Raw genomic sequence first — 23,485 nt, forward strand, 5'->3', positions numbered from 1 at the left:
TAATGTCTTTGAATGATTTCTGGAAATATTGATATGTGCAATTATTTGTGATTGATTTGATTAATCTGCATGTCATGCAATAAATTGATTACAATTTTAGAGATTGGCAGTCCTAATTATTCACTTTATTTATGAATGATTCTCCCGTCTGAGAACATCCCCAAAGGGATTTAGCTAATGTCTGGGGATAATTTTGTCCTCAAAGCATAGCTGAGTAAACACACACATGCACACTCATTCTGGAGCTGCTAGTGACTGTTACACATTCCACTGAAAGTCTCTGAGTCACCATGTGTGCCCAAATGAAGGGGCCAGTTAATGCAAGTGGGTCAATGTGCTACTAGCATACAAATGAGAGCAAGATTTAGACATCTGTATGATTCCTGAATGCATTCAGTTACACAATTGACCTGATAACTTATCTTCTAATATAAAAAGCAATTAGGATATTCTTGAGAGCCTGACAGCATAACTAATGTGCTAATTTAAAGTCAACATGTAACAATGTTTGTGACCCATTTTACTATTATAATATGATGCATTTTAGAGGGGAACAGGAAAAAAAAAATCAAAAGACAAATAGGTTAGTTTGATTTCATGAATGATATAAAAATGTTGCTTTACCTATTACAAATGTATTGAAATGAGCATGACATACTTGTGGTGGTACATTTTCTTCCTTATAGCTGTTCCTTATAACTTTATTTGTGTTGATAATTGTTTGTTTGTTCTAGGAGAGTACTATTTGTTCTGTAAAGGTGCGGATTCTTCTATTTTCCCACGGGTGGTTTCTGGGAAGGTGGAGCAGGTCAGAGCGCGAGTAGAGCACAACGCTGTGGTGAGCAGAAATCGGAAACATCTTCATCTTCTTTCTTATTTTAGCAGAGCTATTTATAAGCCACCTTCCTAGATATTGATGGAAAAAGCTCCTCTCAAATGTGTTTGCTTGTGCAACTTTTGTTTAGCATGAACATCATCCTCAAACAGAGCTGAAAGAGAAAAGTAGCTAAACATCACTGAAAATGAAAGAGAGCAAAGACAATGTGTCTATTGTCATTCTACTTATGTGTTCTCACACTGCGGCCCAACACTGATCTCATCAGCTTTCATAAGAGGGATGAGTATTATAAACAACCGTTATTAGTTTAATGCCTCTGTAGCACCCAGAAGTCATTGGTACTTTTTGCACTTGATAATCTAATGAATATAATTATCTTAAACTTGACAAATATATGAAGTCATTTGAAGAAAAAGAATATAATTATGGTCCCATGCATGAGGAATGGATCTTAACACAGCTCTATGTTACTTCATTGTGTTACTCAGGAATGTGGGTCAGGAATGACATCACTTTAGAAAGGGGTTTGGTTGCACTGGTGTCGATGCTGATTCATGATTTTTGGTAGCCATAGTGAAAAGGTTTCTGTAGAGACAGACAGAAATTAAGCTTTGTTTTCAAGACTTTTATTAATAGTGATAATGGAAACTTTTCTACTAGAGAATTTTTGTTATTTAATAATCTACATTTCAAAGGGATAGCTCACCAAAAAATGATAATTGTGTTATTATTTACTCACCCCCATGCTGTTCTAGACCAGTATGTCTTTCTTTTTTACATGGAACACAAAATGAGATGTTTTGCAAAATGTTCACACTGCTCTTTTGCATACAGCAAAATCAGATCAAATAAGACAAGATGTCACCATAAAAATAATATTTGTGTGCATAAAACGTAACATTTGACATGGGATGTTGTGTTTAAGTCATACAGGCTTTTTATGTTGCTTTTTGGAAGCCTATTTCCACCACATAAGAAAAAGAAATGTGAAAATTGCAACACAATTCTGATTTTTTTTTTTTTCAGAGTTGCGAGATTTTAACTCTCAAGATAAAAACTCTCAATTTTGAGTCGCAGTACCTTTTTTACGAAGCGGTGGTAATAAGCTTCCATACTTTTTAGGAGCATGTCACCACATGATTCATTCTATGGAAAAGAGCAGTGTGAGCATTCTTTAAAATATCTCCATTTGTTGTACCACAGAAGAAAGAAAGTCACAGGTTTGGAACAATACAAGGGAGCGTAAATATAAATAATGCTAACATTTTAATTTTTCTTAGCAAGGTGTGTTGTTCTTTCCTTTATATTATGTTTATTCTGAGTTAAGTTATATCCAAGATTAATGCTGTTTTTAGGAAAAAAAATAATTCTGGAGTTGAATTTAGGCTGTTTTCGTAAATGAATGGACCTGGGAGGCTAAGCTGACCATTTAGTTTCAAATCTTTCCCTTGTAGGAGGGCTTACGGACTCTTTGTGTGGCTTACAAGAAGCTGACTCATGTGGAGTATGAGGAATCGTGCCGTCTCCTCAACAGCGCTAAACTAGCTCTGCAGGAGCGCGACAAGAAACTGGCTGAAGCTTATGATGTCATCGAAAAGGATTTCATTCTTCTGGGAGCCACGGCTGTGGAAGATAGGTGAATCACTGCCTTCTGACTCAGTCAACCTGATTAACATTTACCAAATACCACAAATACCATCTAAGTTTGATTGACTTGTTTAAATTCCTCTACTGACTTGATTAAACTTTCATTTTAAAGTTGGGAACTTAGAAGAAGCTAACAGAGTGGAATCCAAGCCATTTCATGTTCAGTATTCCTTTGTCAAATTCAGAATGCAAATGCAAATAGCTCTGCCACTTAAAGGTACAGTAGATACAGTGGGATCGACCGACAGTGGAAATAGGAAAAATTCTTATTGTTATCCAGCATGATTTGAGTTTTTCTTTTTTTAAATAATACATGAATAATAATTTGAGCAAAAAAATTTAATTGAAAAAATTATATTGTTGTCCAGCATGATATTTTTTAATACAAAATGTGTTAATAACTTGAGCGAAATATTTTAGTATTGTTATGTATAGTGATTTGCGTATGTTCCAAAAAACATCAAAGAGTGTTTAATTTGAATGTTTTATTTATTTTTTTACATCTGTTTATTGGTTTAAATTAGTTTTTGAATCCCATATTTTCATTGTAGTCTAAGACTTTTGGACTCCACTGTACAGTACATTCCCAGCAATTTACAAGTTTGTAGCTACACAGGAGTGACTATAGAGAATCAGGGAAACACTGTTAATTTTTTCAGTTTTTTTGTTATGGTAGTGTCTCATTAAATCATTCAACTGTGAATATGTAGATCACCCTTCAGTACTAAGAATCAGGGCCTCATTCCCTCTCGCTTCTGCCAACTACGCCATCAAAAAATCCATAGTGTCGAAATATGGAACCGTGACGTACGATGCATTTCTGAGCTAGTCCGATATTGCTTTCCAAGTTGCATGTTGCTGTAAAAATATCGGCATGTTAATAATAACTTAGGTTTTCCATAAAATGCATTATGCATTTGCCTAAATAAACAAGGTTCATTTCCCTGAACTGAAATGGAGAATGGATGTGCATTAGCAATATTAGATTGTTAACTGGCTGAACGCCAAGGTTCCGATCGGCCCAACAACTGGATGGAAGAGTTACAGGTCCAGCGTCCGTTTGAAGCTCACGTGAGCACCCACGGCCCTGAACCAGCGTGAGTTAACGTTAATTGCACAGGCAATCAATAGAGCCCATCCATTAGGCTCCAGTGTCCTGATAATGAGCAGCTAACGTAATTAGACCCCCTCTTGAATCAATCGGGGGCCGGCAGACACGGTTCTGATGAACTACTGTTTTGGCTTATGCACTTATGGATGCTGTCCAACTCAATATTATAAATAAACACATCAATCCATGTTGGCCACCTTCATGAATTTGACAGAGCAAACAAATAGTGATTACTGGACGGGAACTTTTGTCAGGCTGTGTTGATTAGATGCAATCAGTGCCCTGTAGGCACCAGCTTGTTTGTGTCTTCAAGAGGTCACTCAAGATCATGTGTTGTAGTCAAATATACAGGAAGCTAATTTGATAAGGGGCAGCGTTAACTATTTGCAATTTCAAACACTCCCTGAATCACTCAAGTCGATGTGGCAATGGCAACAGATTTTACTACTATAAATGTAGTTACGTTTTTGCAGTCCATTGTCTGTCGTCAGTTTTGTAGGAATGTATGATGCACAGCTCACACAGAAGTCACATTCAAATCAAGCAGTTTTATGTTGGTCAATGTGGTATATTCACATGACCGACTTAAATCGGTTGCGAAATCTGTGTTAATGTGGTGACTGGACTTGAAATACAGAAATTACTGGATTTCACCCCAAAAATTCTGTAAATGTCACTGCGCCCTTAAAGGTTGTGTTTTTTGAGTGCAACAGGATATTCAACAAGTAAAAAAGAAGGGTGGGACTTTATTTTTATTTATTAGGAATTTGATTTCATAGAGAAAAGTAGGTGCTCTATAGCAGAATATAGCCTGACTTGAATGTAAGACTGCAGTGGATTGTAGAGAGGATAGAATCAATGTTACATTAAAGTTATTCAGTCTTAAATTACTGTTAAACTAATGTTAACTATTGCCAAGATTTTAGCCTTAAATAGATATTTGGCTATTGGGTTACATTAGTTTTCCCACCCCCTTGGCCTAGGTGACATCATTTGTAAAGAAAAGGCATTTTAAAGACGGAGCATGTTATCATGAAGACAGTGGATTTATTTTTAAATAAAGCACATTAATCTTGCACAATAAGGCCAGGAAAGTGTAATAAGGAAGCATATAACATAAAATCTGATTTGGTCAACTTTAAGCCAAGATTTTAAAATACAGAGCCAAGTAGAATGTTGGGGAAGGCAGAAGGAATGTTATGACTCAACTAGAATGTTGCTTTTTTTGTTTATCTTCAATAGAATGTTGTTAAGTGAAATGCAATTCATGTTATTAGAATGTTTAATAGGTAGTGTAGTAGAACATCTTGTGGTTTCTTCCTGGGAGTCTTTGTGAGAATGTCACTTCCTGCGTGGCTGGGCTGTGAGTGAGGTGCAGTGGGGGGTGGAGTCTTAATTATCTGGCAGCAGTGGCACTGTGAATCCTGACTGCTGGGCTGCTTAATTACTGAGTGAAGTGGGCTGAGACATCACACTGCGGTATAAGACCTCCCCGCCACCGAGCCATGCAGAGCACTGTCCATTAACTTTCTCTCCAGCACTGCGCAAAGAATAAAGCTATACTATGCCAAATCTTTCTGCTGCTACTATACAATTGAGACAACTGGGCTGTCAAAGCAACAACTGCGTAATTGTCACTTTGTATATTTGGTGTTGTTCTTTGGCTACTGTTTATGTCAGAGTGTGACATATTAACTTGTTTGTAAAAATAATTATTTTAAATTGACTCAATGTTAAACTCCACAGCTACGTTTTTCGATTAAATGTAAAAGCATTGTTTGAAAATTATTCTTATATTATTCTTGAGCTTGAAAAATAGTGACAGAAAGGAAAGAATTTTATATACGGTTTGTTTTTATACTACAGAGTAAAAGTTTACAAATTTTAAAAGTTAAAATTTTTTATTGTTTGTAAAAGATGTCTCTTATGCTCACCAAGGCTGCATTTATTTGATAAAAATACAGTTATTTACAGTAATATTTTATGAAAAGTATATATATATGTTATAAAAGTTATACAAGTTTTTTTATATTTAATGTATTTTAAAATGCAATTTTTAGTCCTCACTATCACATGATCCTTTAGAAATCATTCTAATATGCTGATTTGGTGCTCAAGAACAGTGATACTTTTTGTTTTAGGATTCTTTGAAAAATTACTGCCTTAACGGTGTACATGAACTGCTTTTAAAATCATCTTGGTTGTCATTTTATGTTTCAGGCTGCAGGACAAAGCAGCTGACACCATTGAGTCCCTGCACAAGGCTGGTATGAAGGTTTGGGTCCTCACAGGGGACAAAATGGAGACGGCAGCAGCCACATGCTATGCTAGCAAGTTGTTTCATCGCAATACACAAATCCTGGAACTGACAACCAAGCGGATAGAGGAGCAGAGTCTCCACGACGTCCTGTTCGATCTGAGCAGAACTGTCCTTAGACAGCATGGCAGCATGACCAGGGACACTTTCTCAGGGTAAGTACAGTAAAATTCATTTACATGCACACATAGACACTCACACACGCAGACACCTTCACACATATGTGTCGGTCCCCACAGGCTCTCAGGTGATTGCCAAGACTATGGTCTGATAATTGATGGGGCGACACTGTCAGCTGTTCTGAAGCCGACACAGGATGGAACCAGCAATGGAGGGAACTATAAGGAGATTTTCCTGGAAATCTGCAGGAACTGCAGTGCTGTTCTCTGTTGTCGCATGGCACCCTTACAAAAAGCACAGGTACTACAGCACATCAGTCTCAAAGATTATACACCATTAAAAAGATTGGGGTAAGATGTAAGGTTTTGGCAAAGCTGAATTTTCAGCAGCGATTAGTCCAGTCTTCTCTTCAGTCTTGCTGATTTGGTGGTTAAGAAACATTTCTTATTATTATCACAGTTCTGTTTTTTAATAAATAGAACGTTTAAAAGAGTTTAAATATATTTTTGTTCCAATGCGAAAGTCTTTACTTTTAATCACTTAAATGCGTCCTTGCTGAATAAAAATATTTCTTTCAAAATGAGAAAATCTAACTAACCCCAAACTTTTGAATGGTAGTGTAAATGCCCGATCATTTCCTAACGCCATTTCTTATATCGTATCATTTTCAGTATCATTTAGGTTAAGGTTAAATAAGAGTTAATATTAAGTAACTTACATTTTAGAAATGCATATTGGCAGTTACATATTGACACTGACCATACAAAAAACAGATAAATTGTTCCAGACAAGGAAATAACATTTGAATATCCGTTCTTGAATGAAATGATTGAGCAAATGATTCAGTGAAAAGAGTAACATATTTTCTTCTTGAATGAACTTGAACATTGCACAGCATATCAACCCCCCCCCCCCAATCTGATATTTTACAGTTTCATTAAAATATTTATTCGCATATGTATTAAGCCATCTTCCTTGTGCGTTCCATTGACTAAGGGTGATTTAAGGTCTTGGTGTCTATTTGGGGACATTTGGTCCCCACAGTAATGATAAAACCTGACTCATACAATCACAGCCACCTGCCAGAGAAAGGTTGTCCTCATTCCCTTAATGTAATCTCTCATCTTGTGAGTTACACGCCGCAATCAAAAGAGACTCTGGTCTCTTTCTCGTTCTCATTTACTGCACACTAAACCTGTCAATCACTCTCTGGGGCTGCTGGGAAAACCAGATACTGTAAAGTCAAGAAGTGAGAGAACTCACAGCATTACAAGACAATTATTGATGTGAAACGAACAGTAAAATCCCATGCAATTCATGTGTACGAAAAGCCAAATCAAATAGTCACTTTGTATGAGATGGGATTGATGATATCCCATCGCCTCGGCCAAAAACCCTGATTAATAATCTAATCTCTCAGTCGTTCTGATTTGACCTGTGGAAATGAAACTGTTCTTTCAGATTGTTAAGATGATAAAAGCATCAAAAGAACACCCCATCACACTGGCCATCGGGGACGGAGCCAATGATGTCAGCATGATTCTGGAAGCTCACGTGGGCATAGGTGATTTCATGCTCATAAATAAAAACAAATCATTTTAGAAGTTATCACTTCTCCAGGAAGTAAATCTCTAATAGGCTTCTATTTAACATCTGTCAGCAATATCATACATGCCTATTGACTGGTTATTCTGCCTCTAGGGATCATGGGTAAAGAGGGGCGTCAGGCGGCCCGTAACAGCGACTATGCAATTACCAAGTTCAAACACCTGAAGAAGATGCTGCTGGTACACGGACACTACTACTACATCAGAATCGCTGAGCTGGTCCAGTACTTCTTCTACAAGGTGAACTCAAACGAACAAAATGTGTAGACACACAAAATAAAAAAGATAATCTCAAGCAAAATAGCTGATTGCTAGCTGACACAACACAAACAATATTGCCTGCGGTTGTAAACACAGGAAAAAAAGTTGCTTAATATGTGTGGATGCTACTTTTTCCCAGGAGTTCTGACTAAACCACTGAACAATCTTGTTGAAAATGCAACTCTAATGCAGCGCTATTTATAGCAAACAGAATTCACACACACAATCCCCCTAAGGGTTGAGTACATCAGGTACTGAGGGTTTGTTTTCTCTCCACAGAATGTGTGCTTCATCTTCCCTCAGTTTCTCTATCAGTTCTTCTGTGGCTTCTCTCAGCAGGTAAACGCATACCTCAAAGTGTCTTAAAGGTCTATCACTAATAGGCTACATTTAGAATAGATGTTGAAATTGACTTCTGGAATATGAAAATGCATGCAGTTAAAAGAAAAATCTATTTCTATTCTGTGATTACACTGAACTTAATGGTTGATTTGCAGCAACAATAGCAAACTGGTTTAATTGTTTTTGTCCGTCTGCAGCCACTGTATGACACGGCATATCTGACCCTGTACAATATCAGCTTCACCTCATTACCCATCCTCCTCTACAGTCTGATGGAGAAGCACATCAACATGGACATCCTTAAACGGGACCCTACTCTCTACAGGTGAGGAATGTTTGGGTTTTACTAACATCTCCTTTATCTTCACCTATGGTCTGAATGTGATGCGATAATTATACTTTAAGCTTAAAGCATAGGTTAAAAAGTGTGAAAAATTTCATCCAAAATGGAAAACCAATATGGACTTTAAGTTGTTTTATTGGCTGATACGTGACGTGTGGTACGTGTCATCACGTGTACAGGGGAGGTATTTTGGAGTGGATCTGTTCACTATTCTATTTCTGGGTCCCTTTGTGAGACCTACTGATAAATCCCTGTCTACACACTGGCTATTTATACTCCCCTTGCCCTCTTTTTTGCATGACTGTTGGTTCGCTCAGACTCGAAAGACTCATTATTTCTTATCCTGAGATTTGTTGTTCTTGAGACGTCATAGAATATTCGTAAAGAACTTTTGAAATAGTTATGTGATATTTTTTTTTTGTACATACTTCTCTTTTATACATATGTATGTGTATATATATGTGTATATATATATATATATATATATATATATATATATATATATATATATATATATATATATATATATATATATATATATATATATATATATATATATATATATTATATATTTATATTTATATTTATTTATTAATTAATCAGCAAACTTTGAGGCTTATTTGCCTTGCATAATTTTTGCATCTAATGAACTGCCTGATGTAGCCCAATCTCACTCTCTATATTTTTCCCTTTAATAAAATGTTCTTTCTGATTGTGAGCCTCCAGGTTTTCTCACTTAATCACATGAACACACGGCTTCCAAATACGAGGCTGCTATAATTGGACAGTTCCATCAGCCTTTGGAAAACATATCTGCACAGAACCTTGCACTAAACTCAATTTACACACTACACTGGGCAGAAATACTGTTAGAACCGCTCTACATTTTATCACCAAATGTCCTGACACTGCATTTTTTTTCTCTCTTATTCCTCTGCATTGCTTGTTCAATATATACAGTGTTCATTACTGACACGGTGTGGGGACATTCTCACTAGAAAAAGCGCTGATCTGATATTTTTTATGTTTTCAGTTTTCTGTATGTTTTTAAAGAACGGACACAAGCAGCAGAAGTGATGCTTATTTTTTTCTGATCCCAATTTCACATTTTTTATTGGAAATGATCCCTCCAATCTCAAGTGTGGTTTGTGACTAAACTGATTTTTCATAGAGCGCTCAATAATAACCAGATGATCATACAATGAAATGTTTGACTTCTCCTTTGCTTTTCAGTTTAGTATCAGTTGCACTTCATTTGGTATACATTTATACAAACAAGACTATAAAAGACTACAAAACCTGAGCTCAGTTTGAGACATTCCTGAGATTTCTTCTGAAACTCTAAAGGTGGCATGCGGGAAGCAGAAACTTCAGCAAAATGCTAAATGAATAAAACCATTGGTTCCTCATTTAATCTCATTGTGTCAAGCAGAAATTTATGAGATTAAAGATACTTTTATATTCTCCACGTATTACACTAGGTTTAATGTTTTTTTAGTCCAGTTTTAGATTTTATTCATTTCCATTTTGTAGTTTAACATAAATTTGCCAAAACAGCATTTATAATAGTTTTTCATCTAATATTTGCCATTTATGTTAGCTATATTTCAATGACCAATATTGTTAATAGTTTTGGTTTTAGTTATTTATTGATAATAACCCATACATGATTTTGAATTTTGTTTTGCTTGTAATGTATTACATGCACTTGTATGGTAAATGTACATTGTTAAAAGTCTGTAAAGTGTAACATTTATATTACAGTGTGGTTTTGCAAACAATATGCGGTTTATCTTTATATTGAATTTTTTTTAAATCTTTCTTATTTACAGAGATATTGCCAAGAATTCCCTCCTGAGATGGCCCACCTTCATCTACTGGACATTTCTGGGGGTTTTCGATGCCGTGGTCTTCTTCTTTGGTGCGTTCTTCCTTTTCGACAACACAACCTTCACCAGCAACGGACAGGTAATGCAGTCACTGTCTAAACCATGATTTCCTTTTCAAGTTTTTCTGTGTGTGTTTTCTTTAATCAACTTAACCAGCCGTTTTGATTTTTTATAAAGCAGTCGCATACAGATTGAATGGGTGGCCGATGTTTGTTGAGTGAGTTATTTTGTGGTAAATGCGGTTTGTAATGTACATACTTGTGGTTTAACTGCAGTCTTGATCCAGCTTGCAGACTTTTGTCTGTCCTCCTTTGCGTATGTTTGAAGTCATTACAGGTGCTTCTCCATTCATTTATGCGACACAAAGCATGCTGGTTAATCAGTCAGACCAGACATCTTTCTCTGTGCCATTAAGTTAAATCATAGTAACCTTTTTGGATTGCTTTTTTACCTGTTTGATTTACTTTCAGTTATAACATCCTAATTTTTTCTTTACTTTCTTGCTCCCTGTCCCCTCCCTCTCCTTCTTTTCTTTCGTTTTCTTATCTTTCTCTCTTTCTCTATCTCTCACTTTCTCTTTTCCTCCTTTTACCTACCCTCCTTTTTGCCTTTCTTTTCTTTTCTGCTTCTCTTCCTTTCCTCAGCTAATGGCCACCAACACACAGATGGTAAGCCTGTCCCTATCTGTTTCTCATCCTATTTTTAGTTTTAGTTTTACTGTTACCCTCCTCAGCCCCTCCCCTCACCCTAAAGCCACTCCCACTCACATAGTGTCTACTAACACTAACCGTTCACTGCCATTGTAGCTCTCAAACAGTACCGAACAGCATCCCAGTGTCCCCTGTGCCGAGGACCAGCCACTGTAGGTATAGAGTAGCAAGCCCCCCGTTCATCTTCCTCTGTCTATCATCTTGTGATCGAGTAGGAGTTTGTGTCCGTCCCGTGTGTCACGTTGCGACTGTGTTTTTTGCAAACCCCCGAGTTGAAGGGGTGTTGTCATACTCATCCTCATCGGCCTGTAGGATACACGTCCATCCTCTCATGACTCACTGCAAGGGCAAATGAATGAACAAGAGGGTATGTTTATTCAACATTTCACTTTGTTTGGTACAGTACATGTTGAATGGAAGAGAATCTATTCAGAAAGCGATGCTGGAGGCTTTTTCCACAAATAGCGTACACATTAGTGACTCATTAAACCATTGGAGGTTCAATATTTTTATTGGTTTGTTTGTGAAAATTATATAAGATGATGTGTAAGATTTAATATGTTTAACATTTAGGCCCAGATTTAATTAGCATTAGAGTACAATTCCATTAAAGCGTCGATGGGAGGGAAAAATTCTGCGGATGATTTTATGATTAAGGTGTACATTAAAGAACACAGACGTAACATCTCATTTCCATAATGACCAGCGCAATCAAAATTACCGCCTGCTTTGAGACATACTTTTTTTGGCCGTTAAGTAATGCCACAAAAATACCAGTGAATTGATGAGCGCAAATCTGCGTGGTTCATTTAAATGCCCTCCTCCCATAAATTTACTGATCGAAAGGGAAACTCCTACAAATGCATATTCAATATGGTGAGTCGCAAAAATAACTGTGTCCACCCCTTTCAGCGCTAATTTCCCACTGTGTGTCTTCAGTAAATCCTGACAGTAGTTTTTTAACGCCAAATGAGGGTTTGTGCTGACGCAAGCTGATAGTAAATCTACTATCAAAAAAGGAGAAGCTAATGTTTGTTATATTTAATATATTAATAATCTATTAAGTACATTTATTATTACAATGCATATAGTATCTCTTTCTTCTTGTAATAAATTATATATACAAAAAATGTATAGCGTTTTATAATGTCTTTAACTTGGAAAAAAGTCAAACAAAAATAAACTAATATTTTTAAATGATTTAATCAAAATTATTATTATACATTTTGTCTATTTAGTTTTGATATTTATTTATTACTAGAGAAATGGCAAAATCACACAAAGCGTAGTTTTAAACACAACTTTTGGTTAAAGGGTTGTAAAAATTACCAACCTTGTATAAAATGAATATAAAATAGCTCATATAGTATTTAGTTTGATATTGGCGATTAATATGCTTAAACACCTCTTTCACTGACCGTTTGTTGAATAATAATAAAGAAATAAAAGAACGTCAAACATTTTTTCTCTATTTGTGGAAAGTAACAGAAGAATCATTACCTGATTGCAAAACTGTGCTGAAATATCAGATTCATCATTTCGAAAACTTCTTTAAACATCATTTGCCCTTGATATGTTTTGTTTTTTAACACTAAATTTCATTTTGATTGCTCATTAAGGTAAGTTAATGCATTTTCCTCAAACCTGTTGACATTTACTGTGTCCTTGTTTTTTAAACTGGCAACTCATCAACATTATATTGTTCACTAAAACCATTTGGTGCCATACAGTCTTTGACCTGCTTGTGTTTTTCTGTGGCTTGTTGACTTTGATTGCGATTGGTTTTTTAAATGTAAACATGCAGTGATTTTTATAAAGAGCTCTCATCCTAGTGTTGATGTTGCTTTGCATAGTGCCATCAACAGTGTGGCCGGTCCGCAGACAGGGGAAGGTTCTAGAAGAGAATCCATTGTGTCTGAATTCAGCCGTTTGCCAAGACTGTAAACAATGAGGGAACAAATCCTCCCAAAAGATACAAACGCAAGCGCACAGAGAAGCTTACGGCACCCAAGGCTTATTGGGCCAATCTGCAAAACCGAATCCATTATAACATTTTAAGGGACTATCTAAGCTCACTAGTTATTTATGAGGCTTTTATGGACAAAATATAAAATGCACATGTCCTGACCGAGCTCCAAACTTCATTAATAATCTCTGTAAAACAAAGTAGGATGACACAAAAGTGCTTTCGTTTACAGCACCATTAAAATAATATAATGCTACTGTTTCTTGGAAATCATTCACAAGCAATAGATTCAACAGATTTTTTTAAAGAACATTTGATGAGTGTCCTATGTATAATTTTATATGCTGTTTTGATTTCTGCATTGATGCAACTAAAACTGCTATCTTATGTCAAATTAAAATTAATAATCAACCATTATATTTTTTAATATATATAATTAGAATTAATTACAGTATATTAATAATTGATTAGGTTCTTTTATTACATTGTATAGGGTCTACAATCTTTCTGCTCTTAATATATTATATATACAAATAATATATAATATAAATTCCTACCTAAAAGAAGGACCCATTATGTTGCATTGTTTAGTTTTTTCAGCATCTTGTATTGTTTATAGTATTTAACTATATAGTATCTAAACAGCTATTCTTATATAGAATATTTGTTTGTGTTGTCTAGTATTTAAGGGTTAGTTATTAATATATTATATACCTTTGCCGGGTAATTCAAACAAATGTTTTTCTACCAAGTGCTACTGAATTGTACAAATAAAGGCACATACGTTTTTGTTTTTTTTAACATGCATTAACACCCATTCGAATGGCTATTTATGCATTAGCGTCAATCTCTTTTTGCCTTTTTCAATATTTCTGTTCCAGATGTTTGGAAACTGGACCTTTGGAACACTTGTATTCACTGTCATGGTGTTCACGGTCACGCTAAAGGTAATGCATCACACACACACACACAGACACACACACACACACACACACACACACACACACACACACACACACACACAGACACACACACACACGTTATGTTGCCAACTGGTGTCAGCTTCACCAGCTGTATCTTCCTGTTTCTCACTGTGTCTACATGCTTTAGCTTGCCCTGGACACACATTACTGGACGTGGATCAACCACTTTGTCATATGGGGGTCACTTCTTTTCTATGTCATCTTCTCCCTCCTGTGGGGAGGCATCATTTGGTACGGCCTGCCCCGTTACATACTTAATATCACTAAATCAAATACATTTGAATTTAACATGATTCCTCTGCTGTGTTTCTGTTCTTCATAGGCCTTTCCTGAACTATCAGAGGATGTACTATGTGTTCATGCAGATGTTGTCCAGCGGTCCTGCTTGGCTCAGTATAATTCTGCTGATTATAGTCAGTCTGCTGCCTGATGTGGTGAAGAAAGTGTTGTGTAGAGCTCTATGGCCCACCACCACAGAGAGAATACAGGTACGACAGCTCACTATCTATATGTGTGCATAGAGATGAAAATGTATGAAAAATATATGAAAAGTAGCTCACGTCATATCTATATAAATGTGTCTATATTTTTCATTGCAGTAATAGGCAGCTATTTAAAATAAATAATGTTATATAAATATATACATAATATTTTAAAAACCTATGATTTCAGGATATTTTGTAGCTATTTTTTAATATTATATATTTGTAGTGCTTCTGCAGCTGAAGTGTATTGAACTGACTGCAGCTTCGTTTTAATTCTCATCAACTTCTTAATCAACCTAAAATGTTGTCTAACCCAACTAAGATTAATTCCTTTGCAAGAATACAGCTATTTAAAAGAAATATTTGTGTTATTTTCAATCAAATAATTGTTGATGTGAAGCAGCTCAATAGTGCATTAGTTTTTGATCATTGCTAACTGGTCTTCAGATTTACACTTGCGTTGGACTGGTTCCCAGTGTGCTTGATGTAAGTGGATTCTGGATGCAGTTCACGATTCTCTTCATCTGTAGATTTGTCTTTATGTTGGATGACTCTTTGAGTCATTCAATGGTTTTATCTGACCTGTCGACTCTTTGTCAAACAATATATGTCATAATGAATACTGTGGATTTTACTATGTGTGCACACATAGTATGTTATCATACTATGTTAAGAAAAATTTCAGAAGGAAATTTAATGTGTGCGTGTGTGTAAACTGCCTTACCACTGGTTTAAACCTGTGTGATGCTTTTCCTTTCACTCATCTTCCCTATTAAACTTCCAGAGTGCTAATGTTATGAAATACTGTGTAAATGTGTATGTATGTATATATATATATATATATATATATATATATATATATATTTAACTTTGAATTGTAGTTTTAGTAATTTTAGTATTTAGACGTATTTAAACTTAATTTCAGTTAGGTGCCAAGGCAAAAGATTCTCATTTTTGGGCAAGATTTCAATATTTTTAACATTTTTATTTCAGCTTTATTTCAGTTAATAAAAATAATTTTTAACAGTTTGTTTTAGTTAACAATAACAAAACAGGATACCACGGTAAACGAGCTAAACGCTATTGTAAAGTTTTACTAATAATTCTACAAGAAAAGAACCTTAAAAATGCAAAATCTAACACTAAAGGTCATTGCACACCGAGTCCGAAATTTTCACATGCGTTTTTTGAATTTTTTCGTATTCGTCATCCTTTCCTATCAAAATGCGAAAACGCAGAAGATTGAACCTGATCCGAATTTTTTCATGACAGACAAAAGTTTCGGAGGCAGTGTGTAAACGTGATTGACACAACGTGAGGTCGTATTTATTTTTTAACGTCCGGATATTTCGGATGAAAATTGTGCAGTGACCTTAACACTTGCACTTCCAGAAACTTTGAAAGCTGCTGAAGTTCCTTTATTAATCTCTTGAGGATTAGACCGGTTGTTCACCTTGCTAAACCCTTTCTTTTTTATTCCTCTTCCATCTCTCTTTCTCTCTCCTGATGCTCTTCCTCTCTGATGCTTGACCTTCCCCTTCCCCCGTGTGTTTAACCCTTGACCTGTGGTAATGGCAGACAAAGCGGCAGTGTCTCACTGCTGAGCAGTCCACCATCTTTATGCTCTCCCAGACCTCCAGCAGTGTCAGTTTCTGAACTGAGCCGGAGGTGAACCTACACACTCTCTCTGCATGTGTGTGTGTGTCTATCAGTGAGCGAAGACACAACAGGGTCACAAGCATGACAGACCTACTGAACATTAATTAGGCTCACATGCCAATAAGAAGCGTTGCAGAACCCTGTGGTGTCTCTATGTTCTAAGCCTTTTATTACGCCACTTTACATGTTTGCATGCATGAAGTGTGCATGTTTATGTTTGTACATGTGTATTTTATGTTGCAGATATGAAGTTGTTTAATGCATTTTCTGCTGCCGTACTTTCAGTTTCAGCAAGAGACTTCAAAGTCAAGACAAAGTCTAGAAAATACTGTGCACATGGGTCTGTTATGTCACATTTGAGTCTGTTTGTGTGTGTGATGTTTCACAGAGAATGAGGGCTGACAGGATCTTTGAAATGGTTGAGACAAACATTCATGAGTCACTGCTAGATGGCGTTCAGAACACCACTGAGGCCTAGCAGCTCTATGGTAAAGAGAATGTGAAGTTGAAGACTAAAGCCAGAAAGAACTAATCCACACTTAACTCAAGAGGAGCTCTAGAGTTCTCAGATGATGTGTGTAGTTCCACAATCAATCTGAGAATTCCAGAATTCTGCTAATTGGCTCTTTCCAGTGAAAGCAAACTGCTTTAAAATGACTTTGGTGCACCTGTGTGGGTCTGTTGTTTGGTGTGAAACCTACAGACTGGTTTGGTTTGGTTTGGTTTGGTTTTAAAGCTTCAGAATTAAGGTATTGGATTGTGGTTTGGGGTGTGTTGTATATGCAGCTAACCGGACATGGGGACTATGGGTTCTTCTGACACATACACAAATACACACAGCAGGCTTGACATAGTTTAACATCTAACACTTTGACATGCATGGGTATTTTTTTCATATTGTGTCTAAATCAGTGAAAAGATTGTCATATATTTCAGAATGTCCACCTTTTAATGTCCATTCCTAGAATGTGCTTATGATTGGTGAAACTCACAAAATTTGTGAACTTGTCCTGGTGTTTCACTGCAAATTTAAAAGACAAAAACAAGAAATTATATTTATGCTTTCCTAAAGAAAATTAAGGTTTTTGAATAGTTTCATTTCCCCCCTATTATTTTGCCAAAATAAAAAACTTGATAAAATTATTGCAGTTTTTTTTCAATCATTTATTAAATTTTTTACAGTACATTTTAATGTAATGCCTGCTGAAAATTCAGCTTTGCATCACAGGAATAAATTACATTTACATTTAGTCATTTGGCAGACGCTTTTATCCAAAGCGACTTACAACTGGGGAATACAAAAAGCGATTCATCTTGAAGAGGCAATCAGACAGAGGAAGTGCTCATAACACCAAGTCTCAGTCATTGTTCAAATAAGTACAAGCTAGTAAGGGAGTGAGAGAAAGATAGAGGGAAAGAGTGAGTTTTTTTTTTTTTTTTTTTTTTTTTGAGTTTAGGATGAAGTCAAGTACTGCCGAAACAGATGAGTTTTCAGTTGTTGCTTGAAGATTGACTGGGATCCGGCATTCCGGATAGGGGTGGGAAGATTATTCCACCAGCCAGGAATGGTGAACGAGAATGTTCTGGAGAGTGATTTTGAGCCTCTCTGTGATGGTACCACAAAGCGTCGCTCACTAGCAGATCTCAGACTTCTGGAGGGATGTAGGTTCGTAATAGTGAGTGGAAGTAGGAGGGTGTAAAATTACATTTTAAGGTATATTAAAATAGAAAACAGTTCTTTTAAATTGTAATATTACTTCACAATATCACTGTTTTTACTGTATTTCTATCAAATAAATATGGACCTTGCAGAGCCTATGAGACCTCCTTCAGAAACATTAAAAATCTCACCAACCCCAAACTTTTATTTTAAAAATATAACTTTTTTTTTTTTTTGGGGTGAATGACCTTTCATCCTCCAATGGAAAAAAAAAACTCTAGCCTTAGCTAAATTTCTCTCAGCAGTTTATTCTGTAACAGCCTCTCAATCGATCAGTTTAGCATCTTCTGGGACTGGACTTGTGCATGTGGTAAACATTGGATTTGTGATTTTGTATGCAGTATTTTGGTATTTTTTGCATTGCTTCTTGCTGGGGCTTTGGATTTGTGTTGCTTCAGCTTGTGACCAGTGCCTGCATTTACATGCCAGTATACAATGCAATCTACTAATTCACACTCTTTCTTACTGTTTCCTCATTCTTTTCTCCAGAATGCCGACAAGTTGTACAAGGGCCACCTATCTGAGTTCACCCCTCTGTCCTCCCTCCATGCTCCACCTACACGGAAACATGACAGACATGGCAACGAAAACCAGAACCACACCCACCGCAGGTCTGACTCCTCCCCTCCCAAAAAACTGATGTGTACCTACTGGGGGGGCAGGCCTGATTACTGCAACTTCAGCTCCTTCCTCCGAATAGGAGAAAGCCCAAGATTCTCTGGGGCAGCTTACGCCTACAGCACACCAGGGCCCGAGACGTCCGTATGACAATCTCGGGCCGTGTGAAAGAAATAGTCTACTTATCCAATCAAATTAGCCCTTGATTATTCCAGAGTCAAGATTGGGACACTATTTGGAGACCAATCTTGGCTTGTTACCCTTTATCTAAAACAAAAGCACTGAAAGGCGTTCTTGTGGTATACGCTAATGGGCTAGCGATGCTGTGTGTTAATTTAGAAGCTGGAGGAAGGCCAAACTGAATTGGCTGCACCATCTGCGAGTGTGGTGTACTGCGCTAAGCAGCCTTGGGACCTATTTATCTTGTTTTCTTTGTGTGTACGTTTAAACGTGAGAGCGTGTTCCCTTTACACTGTGGGTTTACGTGTTCGCTCACCTACCCTTGTAAATCCTTCATGTGAAAAATTACTTGAAACCTACACTGGGCAGTAGTAGCACAAACCTTTCCATCTCAAACGCAACCCCTACCACTAAATATTAATGTGGATGACAGTTAAAATGGCCTTGGATGCTCTCAAAACTGACTGTCCTGTTCTTTTCTCCTTCTTTTCTTTGTTCTGTCATCTCCCTTGCCCTTTTTTGTCCTGTGCTCCTTCTCTTTTCTTGTCCTACTTTTTTATAGAACAAACTGGTGTTGCGTTTGCGCAAACCTGTTATCGAGGAACACTCCATAGCCTGCGATTGTCTTTGTCCGATTGCATTGTAAGTGGCTAAATTTGGCCATTTCTGTTGCTGCACTGTACTAGAGTGAACTCGGTGTGCGTGTGTGTGCGCGAGTGTGAAAGTAGGCCTTTGTTAGAACAACTACGAGAAGACAAATTGTAACTGGACTGTCATTATGTTTCACCCTTTAACTTTCAAAAAGGTGGAAATCCACTCATTTTCTACTGTTCCAAAGTTTGTAAAACCATTGACTTGTGTCATCATGACAACCAGTTACTCTTTCCTAGCTGCTTGACGATTTGCTTTAAAATTCTGTAGTTCCCTATGTATAATCAGTCCTTTAGTTTTTTTAGTGTAGAACCAGATACAGAATGCTAAAGGCTATGCTAGCCACCTTAGCTTGACTGTTCTGCCTTAATGCTAATATTTCCCATCTTTTACACCGCAGTTTGGAACCAAAGGTTGTGAAATACGGAGTATTTAAATGTGTGTTTGTTGCCTTATGCTCAAAGAGAAATGGAGGGAAAGTGTTTGATGGCATTAGAAGAATCCCACCACACTGCCTTAAGTTGACATTTTACCAGCTGAGGATGAAGGCCGATAAAAGTAGTATTCGACATCGTCCAGTGCCACCAACACGGCCCAGGGCTCCTGAAGAAAAACGAATGAAATTGAACTGTTGTGTTGGTGTAAACATCTTTGTGCGTTCACAAAAAGTACAAATTAACTTCCTCATCAGCATACTTTCATGATTGTAACGTCTTATATGACTGTTCCCAAAGCCTTTTGTCTGTATTAATGTAACTGTTGGAGCCCTGTGTTGGGTTGTTATCATTTCTTAGTTTCACGTAACTAATTTATGATCTGATATAAATAAGTCAGATATAATTAGCCTGTGATACTGTTCACGAACAACTCATTAAACTAACAGCCCAATCAAGGTCAGCATCACAGATGGCCTATCTTGGCCACTATGTTCACAGAAAAGGCTCTTTTCTAGTGTGCATAACACAGAAGATGAGCTTTTTAAAATGATTCCCAGGAAATGTGCCTCACACCCATTTAAAGTGACATTTTCATAAATGCATTGTGAAGTGCATTCAATTCCATCTCCGTCCTGTCAATGAATTCAAATTCACATCGATTTGAATTGAATTTGAATTGAGTGTGAATGCAATTCAGTTTAAATTCCAGATACCACTATAACAAATTAATTGAACACCCGATGACATACCTGTTTAATATATCATTCTCATAAAAATATCTTGAAGCATGTTCAGTTCCATCACCGTCCTGTCGATGAATTCAAATTCACATTGATTTAAATTGAATGCGAATGCAATTCAGTTTAAATTCCAGATGTAACACTGTGACAGATTGAACTTTACTGTGATGATTTGCCTGCTTAATATTTCATTCTCATAAAAAATATTGTTAAGTATATTCAATTCCATCTCTGTCCAGTGAATGAATTCAAATTCACATTGATTTGAATTTAAGTGAATGCATTTAAGTTTATATTCCAGGGGACACTGGAACGGGTATGGAACTAAACCAAACTAAAAATCAGACCATTTGACCATCAAAACTATATGTTTGTCTGCATGGCTCTTTCCCTCCTGTCCTTCACATTCCATGCCATTTTTTTTTCTGCTCACATTGATTCTGGAATGTAGTGTTGTTTTCCTGGAGCATCATCTCTTCATCTCGACTTCTTTCAACGCATGGGTTTCCTTCACTTACCCTGTCATTCAGTTCTCGTGATGAGGCCAGTCACCCATTTCACCATTTTAACCATCATCCATGACAGAAAGCGAAAGTAGGTGATGTCAAAGACCATCAAGACCACTTTTTTGATGGTTACTCCAAGCTTCTTGTGGGTAGGTGCCTTCTGGTGCTTTTTAACCTCAATGTATGTTCATGCGTTCAGTTCAGTGAAGCGTGCACATACGTGTTTTCATTGCCCGTCAGTCGGCCTGCAACAGTGTGTCAGATTAAAAAAAAGGTCTTATGGGTATAGCTAGTTTGTTAAAAGGTGTAAGAGTCATTTTTGAACAATTTTTTGGGGTTTATGTTGATGAAATGTCACAGAATAGTAAAAACAGAATGTCCTTTTTCATGCACACATTATATCTAAATATAGTATATATTGATGAGTATATTGATGTCAAGGTTTACAAAGGCTGAGTGGATGGATGAATGAATGAATTACATAATTATCTAACATGTTGACAACTTTTTTTTTCTGGTCCAAAAGTGTATTATTTAATTCGTATGAATGTAAAAACTGTCAAAAGTCGAACACTGTCTATTTTATTGATTATTGAGGTCTGAACTTTGCATGCCGCGTGATGCCGTAGTAATGGACCAACCACTGAGCTTTATCAAGCATTTGAGTCATATTCTCATTTATATAAACCACTTTGGTTCAAATTTTCAGTCCAGTCCAAGTGATTCACATCTACGATACCAAGTACTAATCAATGCTGGCAAATCTGAAACAAAACAAGAATGTGCTTCTACATAGATTCTCGAGTTATTATATTAATCTAGGCTTATTAAAAATCATAGGATTACACTAATTAATTTCATGTTTTTTTTACTGTTATTTTTTATTTTTGTTTTGCATTCTACTGTACTTCCTGTTTTTGTTCTTTTTGGCTTCCTGAATGTAACAAAAGAAAAAAGCCACTATTGTGCACTAAACAAAAATTGCATAGCGCTAATTGGATAGCCGAGAATGGCAACTGCAAACTACCATAGCAAGGTGGTTCTAGAACAAATGTCCCTTCACAAATGTGTTTTCTTCTTGTTTCTGACAAACTGTTGTTTTAAATCAGAACTATTTTTTGTAATGTACAAATAATTTGATCACTGAACACTGTCTGCCTCAGGGGTGCGTTCAGGCACTGGCAAACACTGTATTCTGTCTGTCTAAAAAGGCTATATGAAATAGGTATTTTGTATATCTTGTGAAAAAAAAAAGTCTTTTTGCTACTTTTGTATCTAGAGGATGAAGAGAACTACTTACAGTTACAGAGTAAGAATGTTACTGTTCAGTTTTAAAACAACCAAATGTAAGGTCATGGGAGAAGTCAACTTCAAGATGAAAGTAAAAAAAAAAATAGCTTTAACGGTCTGTTTTTTGTTTGATGATTTTAAATATGTTTGAGGTAGTTTTTAAGATGATGTGCATGGTCATTGCTCACACTGACTGTAGGAAATACACTCACTGTTTTTAAAGCAGGTGTGACCAAATATTTGATTAGATGTCTACTGCTATAACTGAAGGCTTTAGTGCCTGTAGTGGGGCTTCATCTGTGCCAGCCTATTCAGATTAACTAAATAGCTAAAGCTTTTTTTTGTTTGTTTTTATCCGCACAAAAGTGATGTTGCTCATAAATTTATTATATATACAGTATATATATGTATACTACTGTACACTTTACAGCATTTACGTATGTAGTAATATTTATGTACAGTTTGGGCTCCTTTTGTATAAAGTTTTTAAAAGGTTGATATCTGTAGATATGTGAATTTTTGCCAGTTTTTTTTTTCTGTAGCTATTAACAGCAAGAAAAAGTAAACGCTTGTAATAAAGAAAGAGATTTAAATGTTTGAAAGCCTTGGGCCTTTTCTCTTTCCTTATGACAGAAGTGATTCTCAATGAAATATCACAGCAACTAGTTTTGTACCTCACATTAAGAGGCAAATTCTTCTGGTGCTAAAGTGTTTGATTTAGCTCACCATGGAAGTAATAATGAAGAAAACCCAATGGCACAACACCTGTACTTGTATAATATGACCTCAAGGTGGCAGCAAAGTGTAGCATTAAGGCTGCCTCAAAAATGAATTCTCTACATACAACCAGCTCCTTCCAGATTATTATTATCAATTAAATGTAAGATTTATTTATATATATATATATATATATATAATATTTACATGGCAGTAAACAAATTTGATCCTTTGGCTTCTGGTAGTTTAACAATTTGTTCGTTGACAGAAGACTACACACTTTATATGAATTACTTGTATGAAATTTAAATTATTAAATGTTGTGTAAAAGCAATTTCACATTTGCAA

General features: G+C 36.2%; 1 protein-coding gene across 2 annotated transcripts in view; it reads left to right on the top strand.

Moving 5' to 3' along the window:
* Nucleotides 1-23,017, top strand: part of atp11a (ATPase phospholipid transporting 11A) — a 62,080-nt gene extending 39,063 nt beyond the window's left edge. The window contains exons 17-32 of one of the 2 annotated variants that reach the window (XM_079420498.1): nucleotides 735-838; nucleotides 2,293-2,474; nucleotides 5,817-6,068; nucleotides 6,153-6,333; nucleotides 7,495-7,597; nucleotides 7,735-7,880; nucleotides 8,181-8,240; nucleotides 8,441-8,568; nucleotides 10,419-10,554; nucleotides 11,120-11,143; nucleotides 14,033-14,098; nucleotides 14,262-14,365; nucleotides 14,457-14,622; nucleotides 18,488-18,609; nucleotides 19,359-19,438; nucleotides 21,076-23,017. In XM_079420498.1, the coding sequence (XP_079276624.1) occupies nucleotides 735-838; nucleotides 2,293-2,474; nucleotides 5,817-6,068; nucleotides 6,153-6,333; nucleotides 7,495-7,597; nucleotides 7,735-7,880; nucleotides 8,181-8,240; nucleotides 8,441-8,568; nucleotides 10,419-10,554; nucleotides 11,120-11,143; nucleotides 14,033-14,098; nucleotides 14,262-14,365; nucleotides 14,457-14,622; nucleotides 18,488-18,609; nucleotides 19,359-19,410 (1,826 nt within the window). In that variant the 3' untranslated portion in view covers nucleotides 19,411-19,438; nucleotides 21,076-23,017. Of the gene's footprint in view, nucleotides 1-734; nucleotides 839-2,292; nucleotides 2,475-5,816; nucleotides 6,069-6,152; nucleotides 6,334-7,494; nucleotides 7,598-7,734; nucleotides 7,881-8,180; nucleotides 8,241-8,440; nucleotides 8,569-10,418; nucleotides 10,555-11,119; nucleotides 11,144-14,032; nucleotides 14,099-14,261; nucleotides 14,366-14,456; nucleotides 14,623-18,487; nucleotides 18,894-19,358; nucleotides 19,439-21,075 lie in introns of those variants that run through there. The other variant, XM_079420497.1, reaches the window with a different exon arrangement.
* Nucleotides 23,018-23,485: the final 468 nt, after the last annotated feature.

The sequence above is a fragment of the Barbus barbus genome, assembly GCF_936440315.1.
Source record: "Barbus barbus genome assembly, chromosome: 7".
Classification (NCBI taxonomy): Eukaryota; Metazoa; Chordata; class Actinopteri; order Cypriniformes; family Cyprinidae; genus Barbus; species Barbus barbus.